At 43.1% G+C, this 22,496-nt stretch overlaps 2 protein-coding genes across 3 annotated transcripts in view; one reads left to right on the top strand and one right to left on the bottom strand.

Moving 5' to 3' along the window:
• The first annotated feature begins 649 nt into the window (after positions 1-649).
• PLAAT1 (phospholipase A and acyltransferase 1) lies at positions 650-19,931 on the top strand. 2 transcript variants are annotated; one of them, XM_043997108.1, is made up of 7 exons: positions 650-756; positions 1,106-1,244; positions 3,495-3,763; positions 5,353-5,438; positions 14,065-14,131; positions 16,799-16,894; positions 17,532-19,931. In XM_043997108.1, the coding sequence occupies exons 1-6, from the start codon at positions 667-669 to the stop codon at positions 16,844-16,846; spliced, it is 699 nt and encodes a 232-aa protein (XP_043853043.1). In that variant the 5' UTR covers positions 650-666; the 3' UTR covers positions 16,847-16,894; positions 17,532-19,931. The 2 variants fall into 2 exon arrangements, with proteins under 2 accessions (XP_043853043.1, XP_043853044.1); XM_043997109.1 differs by lacking the exons at positions 14,065-14,131; positions 16,799-16,894; positions 17,532-19,931 and having other exon boundaries at positions 662-756; positions 5,353-5,706.
• ATP13A5 (ATPase 13A5) overlaps positions 14,920-22,496 on the bottom strand; it is a 90,575-nt gene continuing 82,998 nt past the window's right edge. The window contains exons 28-30 of the mRNA XM_043997106.1: positions 20,652-20,740; positions 17,545-17,625; positions 14,920-15,439 (exon numbers count right to left, since the gene is read on the bottom strand). Coding sequence (XP_043853041.1) covers positions 15,179-15,439; positions 17,545-17,625; positions 20,652-20,740 — 431 coding nt within the window. The 3' untranslated portion in view covers positions 14,920-15,178. The remainder of the gene's footprint in view (positions 15,440-17,544; positions 17,626-20,651; positions 20,741-22,496) is intronic.

Below are 22,496 nucleotides of genomic sequence, written 5' to 3'. Positions count from 1 at the left end.
TTTTTGGTTGGAGGGCAGCCATTCAGGGTCCACAAATACATAGCTTGGGCTCCCCAACAATGACTCATTTTACTAGCAGTCACTGACATCTTTTCAGTATAGATTTTAATCTGCTCTTTGGGTCAACTACAATTTTGATTTTGATTTTTTGGAAGGGGGATGTGGAAGAAAAGATTGTGGCTCTTAAAAGAAGCCTCCCACTATCCCCAGAAGGCCACTTTTGATAAAATGATTATTAGTTGGTGGTTGTTGTTAGTGGTGAGGTTTTTAAGAGTGTGTGTGTGTGTGTGTGTGTGTGTGTGTGTGAGAGAGAGAGAGAGAGAGAGAGAGAGAGAGAGAGAGAGAGAGAGGGAGAGAGAGAGAGAGAGAGAGAGAGAGAGAGAGAGAGAGAGAGAGAGAGAGAGAGCAGCTTGCAGTCATTCAACACTTCTTAGTACAATCCAGCCCACTTTTCTCCCTTTATTCAATTATGGGCCCTAGTCATTGTCCATCTTCAGGAGCTGTCCCAGGTATGTCCATATAGGCAATGGGGTGCCTATTAGAGCTGTAAGCTATAAAATGGATGATAATTCTTCATCCATTTGGATTTTCCTATGTAGTTGGTTAGGCTTTCAAGTGGTTGTAGATGTTGCTAAAGAGGTATTCTGGGACGATGTAATCAGCACAATGTCATCCACAAAGAGGAGCATCTGGAATACTTCACCATCCCTGGGGAGTTCATCTACTATTCTGCACTACACATTTTCCATGGCAAAGGTGAATGCTTTGAGTCAGAATGCATATCTTTATTTTATGTCCTAATTCCTTTTAACAGAGGATCATGAGGAAGGGGGGAATCAGTTTCAAATTTTACATCTGTAAATGCCACATTTACCTGTGTTCAAAAATATACATGGAGGAAACCTAGGGACTGAGCATTCTGCTCAGGAATCCCTTCCAAGAGAAAGGCAGAATAGTTGCACAAGCAGAGATCCATGACACCACTGGGAATGGGGAATGCCAAGGGCCATGGTCTATTAGGGCTGACTGTCACTTTTTCCCTTGGATAAACTCTTTTTTCAAGGATAAACTCCTTGGATAACACTCTCTGGATTTATCCTCACAGATGGCATCAAATGATGACTTTGGTTCATATTATCCCAGCAATCCTCAACCTGGGGACCTGATTGAAGTCTTTCGTCCAGGTTACCAGCACTGGACTTTATATCTGGGCGATGGCTATGTCATCAACATGGCCCCAACAGGTAAGAGACTTGCCCAGTTATTTCTCTTCAAAAAGATATATTTCCATTGATATCTTTTGTTTTTCTAATACCTACATTTTCCATTGTGTCTGTTGCTCTCACCTTGACTCAGAAAGACATCCTTTATAATAAAAAAGGGAAAAACAAAGGGGAAAAGAGCACTAAAATAAACCAAAAGGCCAAAAAAGTCTGATGTCATAAGAAGTATTCCATGACCATCATCTTCCACCTCTGCAAAGAAACAGGATAGATGTCTTCTCCTATTTCTTTGGAGTCAAACTGATTCGTTATAATTTCATAGCATTCAGTTTTGGTTGTGTTGCTATTGTTCTTTCTATTTATTGTGTCATAATTGTATATATTGCTTTTTGGGTTCTGCTTATTTTATGTGACATCAGTTCATACAAGTCTTCCCACAATTCTTTGTATTTATCATAGTCATTTTTTTCTTATAGCACAGTATTAGTCTATTATACTCACATACCACAGTTTTTTAGCTAATTAATTATTTATTTCCCCTGAGCTTCATAGGAGCATAAGATTATGACTTTAGAGATGAAATTGACCTTAAAGGTCATCTAATCCAACCTCTTTATTTTACAAATGAAAAAAACCTGAGGCATAGAAAGGTTACATAACTCTCTTAAGGTTCCACAAGAAGTGAATGGCAAAAGCATGATTTGAACTCAAGTCCTTTGACTCTAACCAAACCCAGCACTCATTCCCTGCTTACCATCACTTCACTTTATATGTGCTTCTCCTACTATAATAGGGAGAGCAGTGCCATTAGCTCCCACCTGAAGCTTCTCTTTGAAGTAACCAGAAGAATTGAAGGGGCATTGAAGAGGGGGGAAGAGAAAACAATGAACAGAGGATCTTAAGCATTTGCTTTCATTTTAAATTATTGTAAACTTAATTATTAAAACGTTATTATCAATTTATTATAAACTTAATATAGAATTCACTATTCAGCTTTCTTTGCAAGTACCTATCCTTCAATTATTAAGAACCACATCAAACATCCTAACAACTTGTCAGTGCCTTTCTCAGTCTCTCCTCCGTTTGTCCCTTCACTTCCCTCTCCTCTCCCTCATATTGGAGCACTGAGTGTCTGTATGTGTGTGTGTGTGTGTGTGTGTGTGTGTGTGTGTGTGTGTGTGTGTGTGTGTGAGAGAGAGAGAGAGAGAGAGAGAGACAGACAGACAGACAGACAGACAGAGACAGAAACAGAGACAGACAGAGACAGTGAGAGAGCTCACGTGTGCTCCTGCTCTTCCTGCTTTGGTTTTTCTGCTTTGTTTCACGAAGGTGCTTCCAGAATTCTTTTGGCATTCTTTATAACCTTCATATGTGTCAATTTTCACTGCATTAGAGAATTGCATTAAATGTATGTGATAGGATTTATTTAAGCATATTGTTGCTGGTAGCTTCAGTTTCTTCTTATTTACAAATAATTCTTTTGTGAATCATTTCTTTAAGCTGATGGTTCTGAGCTCTTTACTTAGGGAACAAACTCTCCTGACTTGGCCAGTTCTCAGGGATTGCTAGGACCTGTGTTCTGAGAACAGAGAGGATATCCAATAGCATTAATTAATTCCGTGGTTCTTTCTTTTTCTTTTTCTTTTTGCAGGGCAATGAGGGTCAAGTGATTTGCCCAGGGTCACACAGATAGTAAGTGTCAAGTGTCTGAAGTCGAATTTGAATTCAGGTCCTCCAGAATCCAGGGCCGGTTCTTTATATACTGGGCCACCTAGCTGCCCCCTCCATGGTTCTTTCTTAAGTGCCAAGCCCTGGGCTAGCTTGAGGATACAATGAGAAAAAGACATGTTGCCCCTGCCCTCCAGTAGCTTAAATTCTACAAGGTCATTTTGTTCCCAACTGTCATGAAAGTTATTTGTTTATTTTCATTATTATTATTATTAGCATCTGCATTTTATTTCTTTGGATTTTTAAATTATTTGTATTCGTTTTATTATTTGTGGTTTGTTGTTGTTGCTGCTGTCGTTATTATTTCCTCAGCTCTGCAGTGCTGGAAGCGAATCTTTGTAATTCTCAGAATGATTCCCCAAAGCAAAGGGCGGTGGGGAGGTCCGGGCCTTCCGGGCCCCACAGCGCTGGGCATGGAGCCCCTGGCCCTCACCAGTGACCGGCCCTCACCAGGGACCGGCCTCACCAGTGCCCAGCCCTCATCAGGGACCAGCCCTCACCAGCGAGTGACCGGGCCTTCCTCTTTGCTCACTTCCCTTTCAGAGGACAGCTCCCCCGTACCGTTCACAAGCGCTAAGTCCGTTTTCAGCAAAAAGGCCTTGGTCCGGATGCAGCTCTTGAAGGACGTGGTGGGAACGGACACTTACAGGATCAATAACAAATACGATGACGTGTACCCGCCTCTGCCGCTAGATGAAATCATCCGCCTGTCGGAATTCCTCATTGGGCAGGAGGTGTCGTATGACGTACTGGTCAACAACTGCGAGCACTTTGTGACTTTGCTCCGATACGGAGAAGGCATCTCGGAGCAGGTAACTCTTCTTTCTGTCCCAATGCGTGCCCCGGCTCCCGCTCCTGGGCTTTGGCTTATGGTCTTCAGAGGACTGAGGCGTTAAGCCGGGAGGGAAGTTTCTACCGTTGAGGGAAAATCTGTTTTCTCTTGGCGAATTCAAAAAGGGCACAATAGAAAGAAAGCGTACTTATTGCCTCTGGAGAGAAATGACCTGGGTTCAAATTCTGCCTCAGACACTTACCTGCTGTGCAACCGCGATAGAGTCATTTACCTCCTCTGAGTTCCAACTTCTTCGTCTGCAAAATGAGGGTTGGACTAGAGCTTCTCTGAGGTCCCTTCCCACCCTACGCCTGGGATCTCTCAGCCACGGTTCTCTGAGGGTGACTCGCTCCCCACTCTCCATCCCCAGCCCTGACCTCTCTTCTCAGCTCCAAACCCACGACTCCAGGTGCTCCCCAGTGTTTTCTCTTTGATCTGGGTAGCTCTCTCAATGCTCATAGATCAGCAAGCCCCGTCATTGCTCCTGCATGCCCCAACATGCAGGTGCTTGACTCCTCCATCCAAACCCACTGCCATCAGCCTTGTGCAGGATGCCAGGAATAAAGAACTGGCATTTCTATAGGACTCCAAGGTCGGCCAAGGAGCACATTAGTTAACTGAAACCTCAAAATGATGTTCTGTGTTGGTTGCTACTAATAGTCACAGTTTATGAGTGAGAAACCAAAATTCAGAAAAGATAGCTGGTTTTCAGAAAGCCACACAGCTAGCAAGTGTTTGAACAAGCAAGATTGAATCAAGACCTTTCTGCTATGATAATCACAATTTCTATTTACATAGCACTTTAAGGTATACAACACACTTTACAATTATCACCTTTGATCAATCCTTTCAACAGGGGGTTAGGTGCTATCTCCATTTGGCAGAGGAGCAAACTGAGGCTGAGAGAGATTGAATGATTTGCTCAGGGTCACACAACTAAGTATTTGAGGCTGGATTTGAACTCAGGTCTTCCTGTCTTCAGGAGGAGGGGGGCTCTTTCCGCTTAGCTGTTTATATCATTAGATTGATGGAGACTGCCCTTAAGGACAGAAAAGGCTGAACTCCTTTGGTGGGGAGAAGGATGGCCCCCAGGCGAGTTGACTTTAGTTGTCTACATGAGAAGTTAGCCTGACAAGATAGTAAGCACCAATATTGGTTTTTCATGAAATTAGAAGGAAATTGGACCTGCCTGATATAACCGTGGGAGTGAATCAACACAGTCACATGCCTGGATTCCTTTACTCTAAAACACTCCTTCCATGTCCCCATGGGCTGTTGCTCTTCACAGTAAATGTCATATACTAAGATGTTGCCTTCAGCATTGACTCAGTCTCCATGGTTTGCCCACCAGTTCATGTGTATAAGTTAATAGTTGGGAATTCATTGGACTTCAAGTTCTGTTGAGGAGTTAAGAAAAATTCCATCATCTTCACAGATGCATGAAACCCACAGTAGAAATAACCTTTGTCTTGAGCATGAGGAAGGAAGGACTGGGGGAGTAGGCTGCCACTGGGACCATGGGATTGTCTTCCAAAGGAGATCTTTCTGTTTCATTTTCTTTCCTTACAGGCCAACCGAGCGATTGGTGCCATCGGAATTGTAACCGCTGCTGCCGGCGCCTTCTCCCTCCTTGGATTGTTTCCAAGCAAACAAAGGCAAAAACACTATTAACGATTTATTGGAGAAATATTAGAACTGATGCAATTGTGAGAAAGCAGCCAGCCATGGGCTTAATTAAAGCCCCCTTTTCATCCAGTCATTGCTGCCCCAGACATGGGCTCAATGACACCCTGGCTGTGCCATCTCCCTTGCCCAGTTTGCCCTGTATTGATGTGTTGTGGGTGTGTGGGGGTGAGGGGAGGGGTTCCTCAACCAGGGCAACATTTGAGGATTCACCATAAGAGATGATTTTCTTTTCCCAAAGGTGGTTTCTTTGTATTTATTGCGTAGGCAGAGAACTGCTTCATGCCGTCATCCGAGAGAGAGCCATAGTTAATAAGGAAAGATAAACTAGTTCACTAGAAGTCACAGCCCAGCCACCAGGAAAGCAGCCTGGGACTGGAAAAGTACCCCTGAGGCCCTTCTAACTCTAAATTCCTGAGCCCAAAGGCCAGGCCACAGCCTGTGTAGGAGGGAGCCATCCTCCCTTTCCATTGTTAAGACAGCTCCAGTTCAAGGAGCATCTGGTTTAGATCCAAAGGTGTTGACCCAACTCAAAGGTTTTTTAAAAGCCAAACTTCTTGGTCTGGTGACCAGGTAGAGTGACAAGTGCCAAAGATCGTGATTCATAAGACAAGCCCCACTCTCTGGACAGAAAGGCTAGCAGCCTTTCCACTTGCTCCTTAGGAGCTCATTAGGAGCTGGGGAGGTCAGATCATCTGCATAAAGAACCTCTAGGATAGAGACTTTCCCCCACCATGGCACTTCTAGCTCAGTAATTGCCTTCTAGCTCCAAATGAGGTGTCTGGAGCAGTGACATCAAACCCAAATGGGAACGGGAGCCACTAAATCGCTCACAAGGGTCCCCCTGGCTACAGGTTGACTTAGAAAACCACAGATAAACATTTGCTAGGGTCAATCCTATTTTCACCTATTCTGTTGAATGTTTCCCAATTACATGTTAATGTGGCACAGGCCCGGCGCTTCTCGTCGAGAGCCCAGGGCGTCCAGGTGTCAGGGGACACCTGTGTCACCCAGCCAGAGACACGTTAGAGGCAGACACGAACCCAGGCCTCCCCATCCCAGCTTGTCTACCAGCTACTCAGCACTGCCTCTCCAAGAAGGGGGAGGGGACTGCGTGCCCCCTTTACTAGGCCCCACCCAGAACAGGGCAGAATGCAAAAACCGGTCCTCAAAGCTTTCCCCCATCCCTCTGTTCTCAGTTCCCACACCTGCCTTCCAGGGGCATGGCTCAAGGCTTCAGAACGCCGCTACTCCCTTCCACTCCAGTCCTAACCCCGAGTCCTTTTGTGTCCTGCTCACAGACAAGTGCCAATGAGGCAGGTCATGGTTCAGGATGTCACGTCCTGAGGTGACCAATAGCTTATTACGCCCCTGACACGGCTCGGGGGCATTCCGAAAGAGGAAGCCTTCACAGCCTAACAGTGGTAACAATCACAGAAACGGACTGGCCCTCCGTGCAAAGCCCTTCACATTCACTATCTCTTTGTCCTTCACAAGACCCCCCCGGAGCTGCGGGCTATGGGTATCCTTCCTCTCCCCCATTTGCAGACAGCGCCTCAGAGTTGCCCCTGTTCACCCAAATAGGAAAGGTCTGAGGGGCGTCACCGCCCCGGTTCATTCCTCCACGCTGTGCTCTGTCAAATAAGGGGGCTCGAAGGATGACTTCCGTGCAGTTCTATTTTGAGGAGAGCGAGGGAAATGTCGAGTGGGCTGTGACCAGGAAGCTTTCCGGTCACCGAGCGAAGACCTCCCCCCTGACGCGCCCCACATAACGTCCGTCCTGGTGTAGCTGGTGCGTCTGTAAACTCAGCTAATTATAGCCCCGGCTAGGCTTTCAGGGGCTCTGCCCAGGGCTCGTGGGGTTTCGCCTCCCCTCCCCAGGACAGCGGCTGGCTAATGTGGACACGCTTCTGAGACAGCTATTTTGTGTGGCTCCTCTCGTGTTACATGAATGATTGTGGCATGTGTTACGGCTCGATTGATTACAGGGACTGCTTCTTTCTGATGGCTAGTCAGGCTGTTGATGATTTGGGAAGGTGTAGACGATGTAGTTCGGGGTTTTTTCCTTTGGATTGATTTTATAAAAGGCGTGATGAGAGAGACACCTTGGTTGAGGGCAGAGATCACTGTGACTGTAGTCGCAAAGTTCCTTCCCCACTTCTTTTTTCTCTCTGTTTCGAATTTTATTTTTCAAAATATATGTAAAAACAAATTTTGACATCAATTCTTTAAAACTTTGTGTTCCAACTTCTCTTCCTCCCTCCCTTCCCACCCCCCCCAAGAACTCAAGCAATTCAAAATAAGTTATACATGAGTAGTCATGGAAAACATTCCCATTGTTGTGAGAGGAAACGGTCAAAAAAACAAAACTTCAGATTAAGGAATTGTCAAAAACAAAAAATTTAAAAATGTGTTTCCATCTGTTTTCAGATACTCTCAGTTCTTTCTCTGTAGGTGGGCTGCAATTTTCATAAATCCTTCAGGGTTATATTGGATCACTGCCTTGCTGAAAATAACTACATGCTTCCCAGCAGATCATCTTCAACTACTGTATTTTGTATAGAGTACATTTCACTCTGCTTCAGTTCATGTAGGTCTTTCCAGGTTTTTCTGATAGCATCCTGTTCATCATAATCTGTATATATAGTACCTTAAACTTGACAAAGAATTTTCTTCATGTTAGCCCAACAAAGTAGGTACCATACTTTTTGCCATTATAACCATTCATCATAACTATTTCCCTCCATCTTATTCCCTTCCAATAATATTTACTCTATTTTCTATCTTTTACCCTATTCCTCCTCAAAAGTGTTTTACTTCTGACTGTCCCCTCCCCCACTCTGCACTCCCTTTTTTTCACCCTTCCTTCATCATCCTCTTCCCCTCCTACTTTCCTGTAGGGTTAAATAGATTACTCCTCCCAATGGGGTGTGAATGTTACTCCCTCCTTGAGCCCACTCTGATGAGATTAAGGTCTTTGAGCTAATTCTGTGTTCTAAATTTTTCTTCCTCCCTCCCTCCTCAACTCCCCCTATGAAATCAAGCAATTCAATATGTCATACTTGTGCAGTAATGCAGAACATCTTCACCTAACTCAGAAGTGTTTTGCTTTCTACTGCTCTGTCCCCCAATCTTCCCTTCAATCCTTCCTCTCTTCTCCCCTCCCCCTTATCTCCCACCCCTCCCTCAGGGCAAAAATTACTATAGCTACTTCAGTATGTATGTTATTCCCTCTTTGAGCTAATTCTGATGATATTAAGGTTCACTCACTCCCCAACTCCTTCCCCCTCTTCCCCTCCCTTCTATAAGCTTTTTTCTTGTTTCCTTCATGTGAACTACCTCTCCCCAGACTATCTCTCCCCTTCCTCTTCCCCCAGTTTATCCCTCCTACACCTTAACCCTATTTAAAAGATGTCATCATGGATTAGTTAGGTGGCACAGTGGACAAAGCACCAGCCCTGGACCCAGGATGCCCCAAGCCCAGATCTGGTCCCAGACACAAGACACCCCACCCTGTTTGTCTCACAAAGAACAAAACATAAGTGCTTTACAGATATCATCCTTTAATACTCAGTTCCAACCTGTGTCTTCTGTGAATTCCTTATTGAGAAAGTTCTTATGAGCTCGAAGTATTATCTTCCCATGTAGGACTGTAAACAGTTTGATCTTCTAATATCCCTCATGAAGTATTTTTCCTGTATAGCTTTTTATGCTTCTCCAGGGTCTTGGATTTGAAAGTCAAATTTTCTATTCAGTTCAGGTCTTTTCATCACAAATGCCTGAAAGTCTCCTTTTTCATTGAAGTCCCACTTTTTCCTCTGAAAGAGTATACACAGTTTTGCTGGTTACATGATTCTTGGTTGTAGTCCCAGTTCCTTTGCCCTCTGGAATATTATAGTCCATGCCCTCCGGTCCTTTAATGTAGATCCTGTTTAAGCCTTATTAGAGCTCCACAGTATTTGAATTACTTTGTTCTAGCTGCTTGCAGTATTTTCTCTTTGATCTGGGAACCCTGGAGTTTGGCTATGATATTCCTGGAGGTTTTCCTTTTGGGATCTCCTTCAGGAGGTGATCGGTGGATTCTTTCAATTTCTATTTTGCCTTCTGCTTCTAGAATATCAGGGCAATTTTCCCTGACAATTTCTTGGAGGATTATTTCTAAGCTCTTGTTTTGGTCATGGTTTTCAGGTAGTCCAATGATTTTCAAATTATCTCTCCTGGATCTGTTTTCCAGGTCAGCTGTTTTTCCAAGGAGATATTTCATATTGCCCTCTATTTTTTTCATTCAGTTGCATTTGCTTTACTGTGTCTTGATTTGTCATAAAGTCTCTAGCTTCCATTTGTTTAATCCTAATTTTTAGGCAGATATTTTCTTGAGCTTTTCCATTTCTTTTCCCATTTGGCTTTTCAAACTGTTGACGTTTTTCTCATGACTTTCCTTCATTGCTCTCATTTCTCTTTCTATTCTTTCCTCCATCTCTCTAAATCTTCCTTCTATCTCTCCTACTTTCTCTTCAAAGTCCCTTTTGAGTGCTTCCATGGCCTGAGACCAATTCATATTTTTCTTGGAAGCTTTGAATGTTGGAGTTTTGACCCTGTTATTATCTTCTTCTTCCGAGGGTGTATTGTGGTCTACCTTTCCCCCAAAGAAGTTTTCGATAGTCTGCTGCTTTCTCTGCTTAGTCACTTTGGCCGGCTATTTCTTGGCTTTTAACTCCTTCTTAAAGTATAGAGCTGCTTCAAGGACACACTGTTTGAGCTACAGCATGCCCCAGGGGGTGATTGGGCTTCTTCTCAGCCTGCCTGGCCTGTGTGTAACCACAGCCACTTTATCTTTTACCCGGAAACAGAAGTCTCCCAGCCCCACTTCTGATACTCCCTCCTTACATGACCCAGAGCATATCACCAGCCCCTCTGAGCCTCAGGCAAGCTTCTGAGTCCACAAGGTAAATATGGCATGTGAGCATATGCTATCTTATTAGAAATAAGCCTTGAGGAACAATGTCCTCCATCAGAAACATTGAGGTGAGTGATTTGTAAACCCAGATCAGAAAGGCAAGCCCCTTCCTGCTATTCTACAGCAACCTACCAAAAACCAAGAGATGCCTGTGTGTTTGTCAGGAGTATTTGGACTCACCCCTTTTACTCTGCCAATAGAGTTTCCCAAGACCCTCAACAGAAGGGAACCCATGGCTCATAGTGTCTGCCCCCCTCGCTTTCCAGACTTGGCATCAAAGAACCTGGCTCAGCCAGTGACCAACTGTGTGACCTTGAGAAAGTCCTTCACCCCTTTGTACCTCAGCTTCCATCTTTGCAAAGTGAAAGGCTGGACTAGATTACCTCCCAGGTCTCTTGCAGCCCTAAAATCCATGATCCCTTGAAATGAATTGAGGTAGTGTGCAACAATGAGAAAAAGACATTAAAATGGGTGTGAATTTCAGCTTTGATATTTTCTTGGCATCTCTATCTCTGTAAGCCTCAATTTCCTCATCTGTCAAAATGGGTTGTCATGTGGAAAGCAGTTTGTAAACCCCCCAAACACTCTAATAATGGGAGTGCTTAAGGACTCTCAGGCTCTCCTTTTCCTAGAGGCATTCTCATTGAGACCTGAAGACCAGAAAAGCCTGTCCAGGAGCAGAGAGACCCCAAGATGGCCCAAGGTTTTAACCTTGACTTTGGACTCTCCAGGTCTTCTTTAGTGCAGATGACTGGGTGGTGGTAGGGGCAAGGATAGAGGGCTGGGGTTCACACAGGGATAATGCTGCCTTGGGAAGCTGAGCCTCCATCAATCCAAAGGATCATAGATGTATATCTGGAAGGGACCTTGGAAGCTATCAAGTCCCATTCCCACATCTTACAGATGAAGAAACTGAGGGAAAAACTAAGGTACAGAGCAACTTGCCCAGGGTCACACAGCTTTAAGTGTCTGAGGCAGGAGTAAAGTTAGATCTTGTTGGTTCCAAATACAATGTTTTTTTCTATTCATTTCTATTCATTTCTGTGCAACATAGAAGTCCCACTGATGCCAGGGGCCATTGAATTAGACAGATGGGGCCAGCTGTGAGCATGAGCTCATGCCTAGGAGTGCTAGGCCTCAAAGGGCAGTCATCCATTCGGTCTCCTTTGAAAATTGTTTCCACTTTTCAAACAAAGCATTTCCCTGAATCAAGGGCCTGTTTTTTTGAATATGAAGATTTATCTGATGCTGAGGCATGACTCTGAGTCATGGGATATCAGATGCTGTGAAGAATTCAAGCTGTGGGTCCCTCCAAGGGCAGTAGTGATGAGGGTGGTGGGTCTGAAAAGGCTGAAACATGTTCCCTGGAAGGTAACATAAATGGTGTCAGCAGAGAGATGGGACAAAAGGAAGGGAGCAAGAGCAAGGGATGGGTGCCCCACATTTTCTGCTTGTAGTCACCCAATGTCAGGAGAGCTAGGGGAAGACTCCCAGTATTTTGAGCAGAGCCCCTGGGAATTATACATAGGAAGGGCATGGACAGGAGTTACTCAGGATGAGAGGGAATCTCGGATGATCTGCCACCTGCATCATAGGAGAGAATAGTCACATGAATGAAAGTCTGCTGAGTGCTTAGGTCAGTTGTCTTGTCTTTACTGCCATTGATGAATTTAAGCTGCAAGCTCGTGCTAGAAGGAATAATGGGGGGGGACATTGATTCCATTCTTACACTGGTGAATTTATGGAGATGGATTGGCAGGAGGTTTGGGTTGGACTGTATGGTCTCCAAGGTCCTATCCAGCTCTGTGATCCTGGTGAAAGTATCAGTGTAACCTTTGCATGTTAGTGAAGGTTTTGGATAACGCAACAGACTGGGGATCCTTACTCTGCTGAGTGACATCAAGTCTGTGCAGCACAACACCAGCCACACATAGTTATTCAAGGCTTCTTGACTTTCCAGTCCCTGATTCCATCAAATAGTCAAGGCTAGAGTTCTGACTCTTGCTGATCTTTCCAAAGATGGGGACAGCTCCGTTAGAGAAGGGGCATTGGAGGAGGATGAGCATTATTACCAGTGGAACTGAAGTAAATGTACTGTCTTTGAATGTGATGGCCAAGTATGTATGTGTGTACATATGTGTATAAGCACATGTATACATATGCACATACATACATACACATCAAATACAACATGTATAGCTTGTGCACTGGGCCACTCTTCAGGGCCCTTAATTTGGCACCTCAGAGGAACATATAATTAATTAACTAGAACATCAAGTCATTTACTATCTCATTAATTGGCTGGCTTTGGACAAGAGTCATTGCAAGTTCCTTTAGAGATGGTTTTTAAAGAGGAATATTAGCCAGGTGTAGAGATAACACACCTGTAATCCCTGCTGCCAGAAATGTTGAAGCTGGTAGATGACTTCATCCCAGGACTTCTGAGCTGCACTTGGGCTAAAGTCATGTCCACCCCTGAGTGTGGAGAGTGGGGTGGTGTACCAGGCTACCTAAGTAGTCACATACTAACCATATACTAGCACATGAAAGGTTCCATGCCAATCAGGCCAATCTGGCCTGAGCAAGAAAGGGAGACCCAGCCTCAAAAAAAAATGAAAAAAAAAAAGAAATGTTACCTGAAAGCCAGTTTCCTAGGGTCTAAATAAGTGCATCACCATTGAGGAATACATAGACATCTTGTTCCTTTAAGGAGATAAACTGGGTAAATATACTCTTTAAGACAAATTTATTGGAGGACATGGTCAAAAGTCACCGAAGCTGGACAGGCATGGATGGGTGGCAATCTACATCTTTGGAGGTAGTACCCACGTTGATGAAGTCACAGATCTGTCCAATCTTCTGTCCAATAGTAGCAGAAATATTTTTAAATCTTTATCCATTCTGTCACTGAACTCTACTATAGATTTCAGAAAAATGAGTGTCAGTCCAGGCCCCCATGTCAAACTTGGCAAAGGGCCTGCTCTCTGTCTAACCATCCCCAGAGATACCCTTGAGAGAGCCCCTCCTCCTGATGGTAACAGACTAGCACATGAAGCCTGTCAGCTCCCAGTACTTTTTAATTATCGCTCTCTTATCACAGTTGAGACCAGATTTCTTGTTGGAAGTGAGGCTCTATATTCACATTTGGAATTCTACTATGAAAGTTACTAAAATGTGCATATCCTTTGACAGCTCCCTCATTGGCAATGGGGTCAAATCCAGTGTCTTTTTGTGAAGTAACAAAAAACTAGAAAAAACAGAGTAGATGCCCACCAACCAAGGAATGGACAAACTGTGGCACCTGAATATGATGGACTATAACTGGTCCATGAGAAACAGTTAATATAATGAACACATGTATATGTAACATAGTATCCAGTGAAGTAAGAAGAACCAGTAAAATAACAGGCACAATGACTGCCATGATGTAAATGGAAAGAACATACCCATAAAATGAAACTTAAAAGCTATAGTTATAATGTCCAAGACTGCCTCACAAAAAGAGATAGAAAACACAGCCTTTCCTGCAGAGGTGAGGGACTCTGGATGTGAAACAGTACATACATGGTCAGGCTTAGTTAATGTGTTGGCTAGTTTTGAGGAGCTAATCTTTCCCCTCTCTTAAAATTCTTTGTTACAAGGACTGGCACCCTGAGGAACAGGTATAAGAGGAATTTACTTGGAAATGAAGATGATGTTACGAAAAAGGTGAGTAAACTATTTTTGCCCTTCTCTATAGATTTTAAACAAAAAGGGGGGAATGGTATATTCTTTTTTTACACAATTAAGTATACTGTCCCACAAATATAATAATAATAATAATAATAATAGCTAGTAGCTAATTATTACAATAATAATAGCTCACATTTATATTGCTTTAAGGTTTGCAAAGCACTTTACACATGTTATCACATTTGATCCTTACAATAACCCTGGGAGAGAGATTCTGTTACCTCCATTTAATAGATGAGGAAAATGAGAAGGGTTGAGTGACCTGCCCAGAGTCACACAGCTAGAAACTATCTAGTTAAGGTGGGATTTGAACTCAGGTCTTTCTGACCCCAAGTCCTACAGTCAATGCACTGTGCCACACCAATAACCTGCAGGTGAGTGTCCTTTGTTTTTGTTTTTGTTTTGTTTTGTGGGGCAACAAGGATTAAGAGACTTGCCCAGGGTCACACAGCTAGTAAATACCAAGTGTCTGAGGTCAGATTTTAACTCATACCCTTCCAAATCCAAGGTCGATGCTTTATCCACTGCATCACCTAGCTGCCCCTAGGTGAGTATCCTTTGGAAAGAAATTGGAATGATTCTTTGGGAAACAGTACCTTAAAGATCATGTGATTCTTGAACACTCAAGTACTGTTTGAAAAGTGACCAAACAAAAGCCAGTCCTTGCTGTTTCTGCTACTGGTCATCCTCAAATACTTTGGCCACTCAGAAAAGTGACAGGACTCAGGATAAGGCCATTCAGTCATTGAATAAACTTTATTAGAAATAAATTACTCTCCATGAGATTCACTGTCTCTGTGCTGGAGTATATGGTCCCAACTGGCATCTGTCACTTCTTCTCTGAGAGATGCTTAATTCACTGGGAAAGTTCTTTTTGATCCTTGGATGAGGAGGGCCAAAGAACAGCCCAGAATCTCATCCCTTCTCCTCCAGGTTGAACTTGATCAAAACAGATGCTTCTCATCCGCAGGTCAATCAACAAAGCCTGGCAAGGTTTCACATGAGGCGGGTAAGGCCTGGTTTTCAAAGCCGGGTCCAGAAATGCTGCTCCGTGCTGCGCCCTATGACATCGATCTTCTGAACCGGTGTTGACTCACTGTTTTCAAAGGCAGGGTTGACATAGAAGCCGTTTTTGCCTTCTCCTGAGTAATCTGTTCTGTTCGTGGGGGGCCAGCTGGGGTCCTTCGCTAGCTTCCTCTGCCATTTCCTATACTGACTCTTAGAGTGTACCCCCCATTTTTTCTTGACCAGCAGCCAGAACTCTCGGTTTTGAAGGATGGCATCCTGCAAAGTCAAGGGCATTTATTGATACTAAAGAAGAAAATAAGCCATGCTCTCCATCCTCTGACCCCTTAGTCCATCATGTAGAAAATGTCCTTCAATCACCCCTCTCTCCCACCTTCCCTCCCCCACCCCATAAGACCACCCATGACACCAGCCCCTTTCTTTAGAACTATTGAGGGAGTTTTCCTTTGAAAGACTATGCCAAGACCAGCAGACTGCCCCCTCCTTCTTCCCCTCCCCCTTCAGCTGAAACAGTTCATTGAATCTCAGAGTTGGGAGGCACCAAATTGGTCCAACTCCCTCAGAATTGACCCTGACTAAGAATCCCTTGACAATCAGCAGTTAGAGACACTGGGGAGGGGAAAACCTCTGCCCCCCAAAACAGCTCAATCCCTGCTGGCTTTGGATCTGCCCTCCTGGGCCAAAGAGAACATGGCCAATCCAGAGGTCATTCTCATGCCCACCTGAGTCTTCTCTTCTAAACTGAATAGCCTTGTTTGGTTTTGGGGTGTTCTTTATGACATTTTAGGGAGTACTGGCTCAACTTTGTGATATCCAATATGACACATCCCAGACTAAAAAATGAAGACAGTCTTGGTTGAGATGGAGAATTATCCCTTCAAACCAGGGATGAAAAAGCCATGATTGTTCCTTCCCCCCCACCCCAATCCACAAGTCTCTCATCTGTTAGAAAAAGTTTGTGATCCCAAACTTTGGTAAGTCTTTGCCTTACCTAGTGCAAGTCTCAGGCTTACCATGCCATGGTCTGGTTCCATCTGCACCATGTAGCTCTATAGCTTTGGTTTTCTCTTCCTCTACTCAGAACTTAAACTGCCACCCCCATAACCCCAGGCTCTGGCTGGTGAGCTTTCACATTATCTAGCTCTGGTATCAGCCCACTCTCCCACATTCTGGGCATCCCCATTCCCCCTCTCCCAACTCTGTCTGCCCTTTTGGAATGTGAGCTCCTTGAGGGCAGGACCTGTTCTCTTGCTTGTTTTGTATCCCCAGGATGTATCATAGCATATGGCACACAGTAAACCATCATATAATCCATTCTTTCTTTCTTTCTTTCTTTCTTTCTTTCTTTCTTTCTTTCTTTCTTTCTTTCTTTCTTTCTTTCTTTCTTTCTTTCTTTCTTTCTTTGCTAAGAGACAGAGTACCTTCCCTCTGAGATCGCATATTCAATCTTTGGTCTTTCTCCTTTCTTTAAAAAATAAAAGTAACAAGTTTGACTTCAGAAGGACTGGAATTAAATGCTGGCTTTGCTACTTACATACTACCTGTCTGACCTTTACTTCCCTGGGCCTCAGTTTCTCCATCTGTAAAATGAAGGGGGTTGACAAGATGACCTCTCAGTTCCCTTCCAGCTTTGAATATCATGACCATATGAACATTTGTCCGTGAATGGAGAAAAAAGAATCGGGACAGACCATAGTGTGGCCATCAACTTGAGTAAGTAATGCTGTCTCACCCTTCTGAAAAGGTCTGGTCAAGATGGCAGCTCAGCCTCAAACATGCCTATTTTCCCTTTAAACTCTGGTTTCTCCTCCATTACATTGAACCATCAGTGGCAATCCTGGCTCCCAATTAAAAGTGTGCCCATACAGTGGGAGTAATCCTGCTTTTCTCGTTGCTCTAGGGAAGTTTAACCTCTTTCCAGATAGCTAGGCCTTTTTAAATCCCTAAGTTGGCAGTGCTTCCCTACCTCTTCCCCACTCCCTCAGCCTCCATTGAAAATACTTTGCATTAACTTCATAGAGATTCCTTCAGTTTATTTTTCTGTGCATATCATTTCCCCCAAAATAGACTGTAGACTTTTTGAGGTCAGGAGATGTTTCATTCTTGGCTTTATATTCCAAGTGCCTGGCACATAGTAAGTGCTTAATATACATTTATTAAATTAATTGAATTAAATTGAAGTTACTCTGAGATTCTCAAAAGAAGCATCCATGTTCTCTAAACCTCAAATTTCAGCAAACACATGCAGACCTTTAAGGAAACACAGACCGTTGTTGAATAATTTTGTAAGGCCAGAGCCAGCTGAGAACAAAGTCTGACATCTTCCCCATTGGTTTTTCTTTTCCCCCAGATCCTGGGCTCACCTCCACAAAAAACGCCACACAGAACTGGACGAGTGATGCTGCAAGAACCCAAATCCTCCATGTTGTGATTGTTGGGATGAGCTGTTTGAAAAGGGTGGCATGTCTCAATGTTACAAGTTTTGTCCACAACAACTGTCCATGTTTATGGAATGTTTCAAGACAGCTCCAACTAGCAGGAGGTCAATGGGGCTCTGTCCCAGGCCCATCTCCACCCTGGGGGAAAGGGGGAATCCTTCCTCTGCATACACTTCCATCCCCACCCATGGCTGAAGGCTTCTCTAAGCCCATATTACCATCTTCTTCCATGGTCCTAGCCATGCCCCAACCCAGGGTCTTATTATGATACACTTCTTTCTCGGGGGCCGTTTGCACCTGAGTGTAAGAATCAAGCTCCTGCTTCATGTATCCAATTCCAGGGACAAATGTTCCTTTTGCCACTTCATCCTCCCTCTCCCCCAATCCCCACTTTCCACTCAACTGCTTTTGCCCTAGATGAAAAATGCCTCATTATAGTGCTGTTCTCAGGTCACAAAGCATTTTCTTCAGAACAACCTCATGGGGGCAGCTAGGTGGCACAGTAGATAAAGCACCAGCCCTGGATTCAGGAGGACCGGAGTTCAAATCCGGCCTCAGACACTTGGCACTTACTAGCTGTGTGACCCTGAGCAAGTCACTTAACCTTCATTGCCCTGCCAAAAAAAAAAAAAAAAAAAGAACAACCTCACAAGGTAGGCAATGTACCTTGATTATCCCCATTTTATAGACAGAGGAATGAGACTCAGGGTGGTTGTGACATATTCAGAGTCACACAGCAATCTATGTAATAGGAATCTGGTGTCTTGACTCCAAGACTAGTGAGCCTACACTATATCCCAATGATACTATAAGAATCCATAGTAGCATAGGTAACATTGTTCCTTTTATGCCTTTAAAACTGAGCCAAAATAGCATTAGGCTATTTCCATAAAGCGAAGCTTACTTGAAACTTCTTACTAGAACAACCCAGGCTTGAAAAATTAGATAGGGGAGTGACTATATTTTTTGTAAACTTTATGTTCCAGGTGTCTGAACTGCAAGTTCACCTAAATCTAGGTAGCTCTTTTATGAAAAGAAAAGTCAAAATTGTGTTCCCTTAAAAACAGACATTCACACAAAAGGAATGAAGGGGGATTAGAGATCCCCCAGATATGGTCCAGAGAAAGTGAGGCCCATAAGCACTGCAAGATGGCGTGGCGAGTCTATTGTCCTGTTACCCCCACGGGACCAGGTGATGGATGGGGCGGTTCAGGAGAACAGGAAAAACATAAGAAGCCACCATCTTTGGGGTCCTCATGCCAAGCAGCTACTTAGGCACATCTCTTCCTTCTTTGGGCCCTTCTCCGAGTCCTTTCAAAGCCTTAGGTTGTTCACTGCTTGGTTTTAGCCAAATGGAAACTTCATTCATCTCCCTCGTTCAATATTATAAAAAGGGCAGAAGAATGAAGAGCGTCAGCCTCTGGGAAGAAGGGAATGCTTTGTTTCTTCTGCCTTTGGATCGCCTGCACCCCTCTGGTGCAGAGTGGGTACTTGGTGCACACTTACTGAGCTGCAGAATCATTGATGAGAGCATGATCCAATAAAGAAAGCGTCCAAGGAGACTCTAGAGGGGCAGAGTTCTGTCCATTTCCACTGCAATTGCCCAAGCCAGTGTGATTCCCACCTCCAGGATTCGTCCTCTTTTGCCTAGCTTGTTAAACTTCTCCCTAGCCTTCCTATCAGGACTCTTTTCCTACTCCATGTCCAAGGACTTAAAACCATAAGCAGTAGATGAACCACAATACCTTCCAGCGACACATTTACTTTCCAGTAGAATCTAAGCTCCTCGACAGAGGAGCTATTTCTCATTTTTGACTTTGTATCCTAAGTGCCATGTATTTCCATGTAGTAAGTGCTTAATAAGTGATTTGGGGGGGCGGGGCAATTGTAGTTAAGTGACTTGCCTAGGGTCACACAGCTAGTAAGTGTCAAGTGTCTGAGGTCGGATTTGAGCTCAGGTCCTCCTGACTCCAGGGCTAGTGCCACTTAGCTGCCCCTTAATAAGTGATTTTTAATTGAAATTGAAGTCTTCTATCTGCAAGTCACTATGCTAGAGATCTCACTGCATCTCAGAAGCCTTCTATGTCTAAGCTCCAGTTTGGGGCATTCATGGCTTTCCACAGCATAGCCCTATCTCCTACCAATCTGCAGCCCCAGACCTCTCCTACGCATTCTCTCTGCAGCCTCATTCTTCCCCCAATCACAACATTCTTATATTTTTTCACCTCCAAAATGTTGTTCATGCTATTCTGGATACTTGGATTGCCTTCTCCTCTGTTCTCCAGCTAACCAAAATTTACCCATTTGGAAATAAATACTGAATTTAATTTCCATTTCATTCATGAACTTTTCCTTAAAGATTAAATCTCACTGTGATTACCCTGACCCTTGAACTCCTCTGGTCTTCATTAAGTGCATTCAATCACCTACTACCTGGAACTATCATTTGACTTTTTGGTATATGAATGTCTTATCTTCCCAACACTTATCAAAGGTGAAGGCCATGCTTTATACCTCTTCCATTTCCCCAATAATGCCTAGCACAGTCTCAAACACATAGTTGATGCTTTTGAAACACTTGTATTATTATTTATTTATACAAATTGTTATGCGGATTCGGATACACTGTGGGTCAAAAACAACAAAACAAAACAAAACAAAAACCCTGATACATAAGTACTAATAGTAAAAAAAATGGACAAAGTACAATAAGTCTAGGATGTAGAATATTGCCCCTCCATCTCTCTACCACCACCACCATATGCATAGTTATTTTTAGAAGCTGTTTCTTTTAAAACCCTGCTGAATTTCCTTTTAAAATGGTGATCAGAAAAGAATGGAAGGAGGTTATTTGAGAGTTTTTTAAATTAGTTGTCCCACTGAAGCTGACTCATCTTTTGCATAAGAAGAATAATCAGTGGGCAATGTAAGTATAGTAAATATAGAAGACCTTTGACTAACAAAACCAGAAAAGAACTCTTCTCACAAATCCCTGGGATGGCCCAAGGTTTGCAGTTTGGTTGAGTACTCACCTCCATTCCGCTATATATCACAGGAATGTCAGCAAATGTAATGAAAATTGTCACACCAAGGGCAGAGACCAGCAGGAATGAAAAGAGATCTGAAGGAACACAGAGATAGCTGGGTTACTCTAGGAAGACCATTGTGGGTACATGAGGTAATGTCAGGGACTCTTCAGTAAAGAACTTGTCTACTGCTAAGATAAGCTTTTCTTATCTTGCGTGCATCATGAATGCTTTAAAATGTATCAGGACATTTAAAAAGTGAAGATTCCTTAAGAAATTCCTTCTAAGGAACAATTCTCAAGAAAAAAGTAACAGAGTATCTGTAAAAACTTGTAACATTCAAAATCTATGGGGAATTGACCCCCATAAAAGATAAGGTCAAGAGCCATTCTGCAAAAATAAGTCATGAATAAATGATAATAGTCTATGAAAGAAGAAATGTATACCATCATCAACTACATGAAAGATTAAGTCAAATTATTCAGAAGAGAAAAGAAAATTAAGACAACTCTAAAGTTATACTTCACAATCATTAAATTTGCAAAGATTGTAAAAGACAAATTGTCAATATTAGAAGGGCTGGGGGAAGACAGGAATACAGACTGTTGGTGGCGCTGTGAATTGGCCCCATTTTTCTGGAAACAATTTGAAATTATGTGAAAAGTCCCTAAATTGTTCATACTCTGTGACCCAATCATTCTCCTACTGCATTTATACCCCCCAGGAAATCAAGGGCAAAAATAAAAGTTCCCTTGAATGACAAAATATTCAAAGCACCACTTTTTATCGGCAAAAATCTGAAAATAAAATGAGTATTCACTAATTAGGAAATGGCTGAAGAAATGTCAGTGTGTAAATATAATATAATGTAGGCCATAAGTATGGACAGGTAAGAGGAATTCAGAGAAACATGGGGAAAGTCTGTGAACTGATGCAAAGTGAAAAAGGCAAGAGAAGAAATCACACTTGAACAATGTTCAAAAGGAAAATCAACTGCTTGGAAAAGTAGTGAGTTCTCTCTTTGTGGGAGTCTCCAAGGAGAGGCTGGCAAGCTGCTTGTACATGTTAGGACGAGGAGTATCTCATGGCTATTAATTAGTTGGACCAAATGGGCAACTTTCAACTCTCAAATTCAATGATCTCATCGATTTACACTGTGATTGTAATGACATGAGTGTAGAGAACATTCAATGTCAATAGAATTCAAATGAAATACCAGTGATGATTCCAGATAACTAGAGTTAAAACACCCTTTCTCTCTGTTCAGAATTGATACAATAAGAGTTTGAAATGTTATTTGGTCTCCCACTAACAATTGATCTATCAGAGGATTTGGTTTAATATTGTTTTCTCTGTGCTACAGGAAATATTATATAGACATTGCTTAATATAGTTGTTGTATAAAGCTCTCATAGCCAAGTTATATAAAAGGAACTGATTGAAATTTATAAAACTGAGGGCCATTATTCAATAGATAGATAGATGGTCAAAGGATTTGAAAAGTCATTTTTAAAAGTAATGTAAGCTGGGGGGCAGGTAGGTAGTGCAGTGGATAAAGCACCGGCCCTGGATTAAGGAGGACCTGAGTTCAAATCTGGCCTCAGACACTTGATACTTACTAGCTATGTGAACCTGGGCAAGTCATTTAACCCTCATTGCCCGACCCCCAAAAGGAATCCAAGATAAAATGCAAATTAAAGCATGTCTGAGATTCCACCTCACACCATTCAAACATGCAAAGATGAAAAAAGCAGACAAATGATGGAGGGATTGTGAGGAAATGGGTACAGTAGGGCACTGTTGGTAGAGCTATGAATTGGTCAAGCCACTTTGGAAAGCAATTTGGAGCTA

This window comes from Dromiciops gliroides, chromosome 3 (assembly GCF_019393635.1).
Source record: "Dromiciops gliroides isolate mDroGli1 chromosome 3, mDroGli1.pri, whole genome shotgun sequence".
Taxonomy (NCBI): Eukaryota; Metazoa; Chordata; class Mammalia; order Microbiotheria; family Microbiotheriidae; genus Dromiciops; species Dromiciops gliroides.
Note: the sequence above shows the minus strand (reverse complement) of the source record. Positions and strands in the feature narration are given on the sequence as shown.

Excerpts from the sequence above, each read along its gene's own strand:
- PLAAT1 (XM_043997108.1), top strand. The coding sequence starts at position 667 with ATGTCATCCACAAAGAGGAGCATCTGGAATACTTCACCATCCCTGGGG. Across the intron at positions 757-1,105 it reads ACACATTTTCCATGGCAAAG|ATGGCATCAAATGATGACTT; the intron begins GTGAATGCTTTG and ends TTATCCTCACAG. Across the intron at positions 1,245-3,494 it reads CATCAACATGGCCCCAACAG|AGGACAGCTCCCCCGTACCG; the intron begins GTAAGAGACTTG and ends CTTCCCTTTCAG.